A 6,129-nucleotide genomic window follows, 5' to 3' on the forward strand; every position below is an offset into this window, starting at 1 on the left:
AAAAAATGAAAAGGGTTTCTTATAAAGGAAATATTGTAGATCAATTTGATATATGACATGTATTTATTAAAATTATTTTTAGGAAAATAATGAATTCGGACACAAAGAAAAAATACATGTCATGTCATTGACCCACATGTCAAAGACTTTCAGTATCACTGGAACACAGCTCTTAAAATCATAAATAATATTGTAACAACAAAAACAATGCATTAATACATAAATAATAATAATATGATAATATGTTAATAATATGTATAAAATGCATCGGTATATGACGATTTGCTATTGATTGTAGTGTTCATCTGTACTGTTTTGGTATATTTTTGTTGTTCTATGACTGTGGTAGTAATGGGAAAGCCATTATTAAAGATTAATACTTTTTTTTACTATAATTTTGACTTTAATTTTGAAAATATTTCACTTTTTATATCTGCCTTCACACTGCTGGTTAACGTCGCTTGCACAAGAGGTGTATGTTGATGCTGCAATGGCCTTTATTAACACTGAAAACATTCGCAGTACAATTTGGATTGCCCTCAAGAGGCTTGATCTCAACGGTTGGTATAATTTTTTATAAAAATCTGTCCAAATTGCATTTAATTAAACAGTGGTCAGCTGCGTAGCATCCTGGTTGTCATGGCAACAATAAAAGGTTTGCTGTAGATCCTAGTTTTTCTGCCTTCATTAGTTTAACAATAGGAGAAAAACATTTCTTATAATATATCCTGAATTACTCTGAAATAAATACATTTTGCCTTGTGGCACTGTTGTAAAGTGTATTGCGATGGATAGACAGCAACAGGTGCATCTGACAGCACAAGACTTACTGTTGAACAAGAACAAGGGTTAGGACAAAATAATATTTTTAATTATTTTGACTATATGGCAATTTATAATTGTTGCACAATTTTGTGCTGACATGCAAATCACATGCGAATGTAAAAGATATAGCACAGGTAAGTATCTAAAATGTCTGCTAAACAGCGCTTAAACTGTCATGATAAACATCTGATAAACATATTAAAAGCATCATAAATGTCTAAAAGGAAATGTCATAGAGACATATTGCAGATGAGCAAACAAAAAAAAAACATCTTGCAGATGAAAACACACACTTCAAATTGGCGGAATCCATAAAAAAATGGAATTGGAAAAAATGGAATTTGAAAAAAATTAAATAAAACAGAATTTGGGAAAAAATTCATAGGGCCCTAAAAATGTACTTTTTGTTAAACTTATAATAAATTGTTGTTAAATTGTATATGTTTCATGATTTCAATTAATTAGTCATTTAACTTTTTTTAAATGGTGTCCAAAATTTTTTTAATGGAATCCAGAAAAATTACAATGGAACACTCTAAAAAACGCTGGGTTAAAATTGCTGGGTTTGTCCATTTTCAACCCAACTTGGGTTGTTTTTAACCCAGAATTTTTTAGAGTGAAGAAAATAGATATAAAACAGAATTTGAAAAAATATTAAATGGAGTTCATAGGGCTCTACAATATTTGTGTAGGCCTACTGTATATAATATAAAATAAAAGTTGACAGTTGAGGTGTAGTGAACACTTTAGATATAGTGCACAAGTCACATGAACTACTTTTAAGGGTTTTTTAATGGACTACAATGTTTTCTAACTGTCTAACATCTGACAGGAAATGTCACAGAGACATATTGCAGATGAGCAAACAAAAAAAAACATCTTGCAGATGAAAACACACATTAAATAGACGTCTCTAAGATGTACGTGCATGTGCTATCAAGGAAAATATATAGTACATAGGTATATATAGGTATATATATAGGTAGCCTACCTCTCTAAGATGTCTGCTAAAGAGCGCTTAATCCGGAAAACATCTGATAAATGTCTTAGAAGAAGCAGTTTTACAAATCATAAACATCTTAAAGACGTCTTCTAAATGTCTATTTAACATCTGACAGGAAACGTCTTAGAAAAATATTGCAGATGAGCAACACTCTAAAAAATACATCTTGCAGATATAAATGCAGACATCAACGTCTCTGTGATGTTAGTCTGCTATCAATATTGTAATATGTGTGTGTGTATATATATATATAAAATATGATAACCATTTTTGTTTGCAGATGACAGGGTCACGGTCCTTCGGGAGGTTCACATTCCAAGTGGGGCCAAAGTAACAACCATAAGACAAGTGCGTTTTTGACCAGTTCTTGGGTTAGATATTGAGATTCAATATATGTATTAAATTGGTGTTCTCTCTCCTTACAGATACTAGCTCATTCTTTCAGACTGGACACTTCTCAGATAACACTGAAGGTATTTTGACATTCACAAACTTCCTGTGGTGATTGAAACCTTCACTGCTCTGTATTATATGAACAGAACAATTTTGAAATCAATTTTCAGATGCGAAACAATCGAGGATCTCTAATTCCATTAAACTGCTGCATGCTGCCAAACAGCAAACAAATGTAAGTCTATTTAAACAATTGACAAAGATATATTCATTTAAACTACGGGGCTGTTGAATGCTTGAATCTGATTGGTTGACGAGCGTACGGGGTACGAAAACGCACGGCTACACTTGTTCCAGGCAGGTCTCGACCTGCAAACGAACCAAAACACACAACAACACTGACCAAGGAAATAAATACAGTAAACAAGAGAAAACATCAGATTATTTCCATATTTCTTTGCCACAAAATTATTATTTTACGGAAAGCACACACACTCTTATGGAAGCTTGTTTCCGCCACGGAAAAAAACATTTAAAAAGGTAATTTCAACTTTTTATCTCGCAATTCTGACTTTTTTCCCTCGCAATTCTGAAATTTTTCTTGCAATTGCGAGTTTATATCACACAATTGTGAGAAAAAAGTCGCAATTACCTTTTTTATTTTTTATTCATTGGCTGAAACATTTTTTCTTATATTCTTTTTCTTATGAGAGCTTGTTTCCGCCACGGAATAAAAAAATTAAAAAGGTGATTGCAATTTTTAATCTCACAATTCCGACGTTTTTTCTCAGAATTGCGTGATATAAAGTCGCAGTTGTGAGTAGGGCTGAGCGATATATCGCATGATATTGTTAAGCGCATCTCGTCAGTAAAGCCGGTTTCTTGATTAGTAGTAAATCGCCATCACCTGCTTTCAGATAGAGCGGCATTTACTACACAGAGCCGTAGTTCACAAGCTGAGCCATATCGCATTAATTATCGCAGGCGATAATTAAAGGGTTAGTTCACCCAAAAATGAAACTTCTGTCATTAATTACTTACCCTCATGTCGTTCGACACCCGTAAGACGTTCATCTTCAGAACACAAATGAAGATATTTTAGTGTAAATCTGATGGCTCAGAAAGGCCTCCATTGGCACAATGGCACGTTACACTCTCAAGACCCTTAAAAGGTACTAAAGACATCGTTACAAAGTCCATCTCACTACAGTGGTTCTACAATAACTTTATGGAGTGACGAGAATAGTTTTTGTGCGCAAAAAACCCCTAAATAACGACTTATATAGTGATGACCGATTTCAAAACACAGCATCATGAAGCTTCGAAGCGTTATGAATCAGTGAGTCGATTCAGCGGTTTGGATCGCCAAATTTCAGCAGTTTGGCGGTTTGACACGCGATCCGAATCATGATTCGACTCACTGATTCATAACGCTTCGAAGCTTCATGAGGCAGTGTTTTGAAATACATGTTTCCCGGAAGACAAATGAAGTACAATTTACCTTGATCTTCAAATTCAATAAGTTTTCACCCCCTGGCTCTTAATGCGTTATTTTCTTCTGAAGCTTCAGTGAATGTTTGAACCTTTTTTAATAGTTCCTCTGTGTGAAAAGATGGATCTTAAAATCATACAGTCCCTGCTGGAGAGGGTTCAAATATGAAAAAGATGCTGGAAAACTGAAGAATGTGCAGGACCTGGAGGATTTTTCTGAAGAAAATTGGGCAGTTTAACAGCTCAGGACAAACAAGAGACTCAAGATCAGGATCATCCAGGGAACGACACAGTATTGAGAATTAAGGGTTCATAAACTTTTGATCAGGTCATTTTTATAAACTCCACTATTTTTTGTCTTGTGGACTATATGTAAACATCTTTTATGCAAAAATAACATGCATTTTGTATGATGCCTCATTTAAAAAAAAATATATGTCATGTCTTTCATTGCAGGATATTGAGTTACTGAATCAAAAGCTGGTATTTCTTCACAAACGAATGCAGGTAAAATGTCATTCCTCATTTGTTATCATCATCAAAATGTCATTATTGTTACTGCAGATTATCTTTACCAGCAATGTAATCTCTTTATTATCAGTGTGATTGTGCCAGAATATTGCAATTTAAAATGCGAGGCAATCTCAGATTGACTAAAATGACTATTCACCTTTGATTTATTTTAGACGGCCGAGTCCTATTGTTGGGAGGGGATGCTGAGAAGAGCTCCACTGTGGTGAATGAAGTCCAATAACAATAGCACAATCAGTCTGTTTTCAGTTTTTGTTTAATGAATGATCTTTCTGAAGTATTCTCATTGTGTATTGTATCTTTTTTTCAATATCAACTGGCCTCAAATATACATGGACACAAGTCTGACTTATAAACAGTGTTGGGGAAAGTTACTTTGAAAAGTAATGCATTACAATATTGCGTTACTCCCTTAAAAAGTAACTAATTGAGTTACTTAGTTACTTTTTAAGAAAAGTAATGCGTTAAGTTACTTTTGCGTAACTTTTTCTCACCTGGGCTGGGCTTGTTTTTTTGTTTTGTTTTTTAATAGCAAAAAAAGTCATTTTTTGTGCAAATGTAAAGACCTCTTCACATCAAAATTGAAATAATAGGCCTCAGGCTGAGGTAAAAATGTGCTACCATTCTGGATAATGGAAGAATAGGACGCAGGAGAAAAAAGTTTTACCAATAAAAACAAAAAAATCTAGTAATATTTGCTCATGGTTTAACTGAATCATCGAAGGTCAGCAGCAAGACGTTAGTCAATAAAGGTAGATTAAATGCATAAAAATATTTGTTTTATTTAACATTTATATTTGAAGTTTGCATAGTAGTCTGATTTTGCATTTGACTGATTTTATTCATTTTGAGGAGTACAGAATCTTTATTGTGCAAGGGAGATAAATAAATGCTCACATTTAGTCTAGAACTACAGTAAAACACTTACACACAACATCTCTGCACTTACTCTCACTTTTCTCAACATGGGGACAGGAAGGGTTTGCCGGTCAAATAAATGTGAAAAAGTAACTGGCGTTACTTTTTTGAAAAAGTAACTCCGATATTTTGTTGTAAATTTGAAAAGTAATGTGTTGCTTTACTAGTTACTTGAAAAAGTAATATTACGTAACTCAAGTTACTTGTAATGCGTTACCCCCAACACTGCTTATAAATAACTTGTACAAATCAATTTCTGAGTCATTTTTGCAATGGCTTTTATCCAGTTGGCGTCCTATCAGAGTGACCATAGGTGTAGAGAATCACATTAACTATCAACATGATCCACTAACATTTCATAACTCACAATCTAATGTCAATCTTCATTCATACATTAAAGGAATAGATCACCAAAATATGTAAAGCAGTTCATAAAGTTTGAAAACCCATTGAAAGAAAGAGTTTTATTTATCCAGAATTGCATGACAAAGTTCCTTGAAAGTGCATCAGCATATGGTATATATATTCACAAATATACGAACATTAATGTCCATAAATTTTTTTAAACATCAGTATGTTATAATGCAGGTACTTTAAGTGCGGACTGATGATCATTTATTTTTATTTTAAAAATAGAAATATTCAGTAGCATAGTCTCTCGATTAAAATGAAAGCATAAAAGGTCCATGTATGAAAGCCAGCTTACTGATCTACTATAATTTATTTTATAACGTTTATAAATAATAAACGTTAAATTGTTAGCATGTTAGCAACATGCCGATTCATTTTAAAACATGCTAGCAAACCTGTTAAAATATATTACCAACATGTTAAACCATGCTAACATGTTACTTCATGCTAACAACCTGCCAAAACGTGCTAATTCATATTACAAACAGGTTAGCAACATGCTAATTCATTCTAAAACACTAACAAAAGTCTAAATCATGCTAACAACATTCTAAATC

General features: G+C 33.1%; 1 protein-coding gene across 1 annotated transcript; it reads left to right on the top strand.

Annotated features, from left to right (window-relative positions):
* The first annotated feature begins 447 nt into the window (after positions 1-447).
* Positions 448-5,613, top strand: LOC307142296 (uncharacterized protein). The gene is made up of 6 exons (XM_079842998.1): positions 448-560; positions 2,109-2,176; positions 2,254-2,301; positions 2,392-2,456; positions 4,169-4,219; positions 4,399-5,613. The coding sequence occupies exons 1-5, from the start codon at positions 491-493 to the stop codon at positions 4,182-4,184; spliced, it is 267 nt and encodes an 88-aa protein (XP_079699124.1). The 5' UTR covers positions 448-490; the 3' UTR covers positions 4,185-4,219; positions 4,399-5,613.
* The last annotated feature ends 516 nt before the right edge of the window (positions 5,614-6,129 follow it).

The sequence above is a fragment of the Gobio gobio genome, assembly GCF_949357685.1.
Source record: "Gobio gobio genome assembly, chromosome: 18".
In the NCBI taxonomy this organism is placed as follows: domain Eukaryota; kingdom Metazoa; phylum Chordata; class Actinopteri; order Cypriniformes; family Gobionidae; genus Gobio; species Gobio gobio.

Coding starts and splice junctions, on each gene's coding strand:
- LOC307142296 (XM_079842998.1), top strand. CDS start 491: ATGGCCTTTATTAACACTGAAAACATTCGCAGTACAATTTGGATTGCC. Junction 2,177..2,253: donor AAGTAACAACCATAAGACAA/GTGCGTTTTTGA, acceptor CTCTCCTTACAG/ATACTAGCTCATTCTTTCAG. Junction 2,302..2,391: donor CTTCTCAGATAACACTGAAG/GTATTTTGACAT, acceptor ATCAATTTTCAG/ATGCGAAACAATCGAGGATC.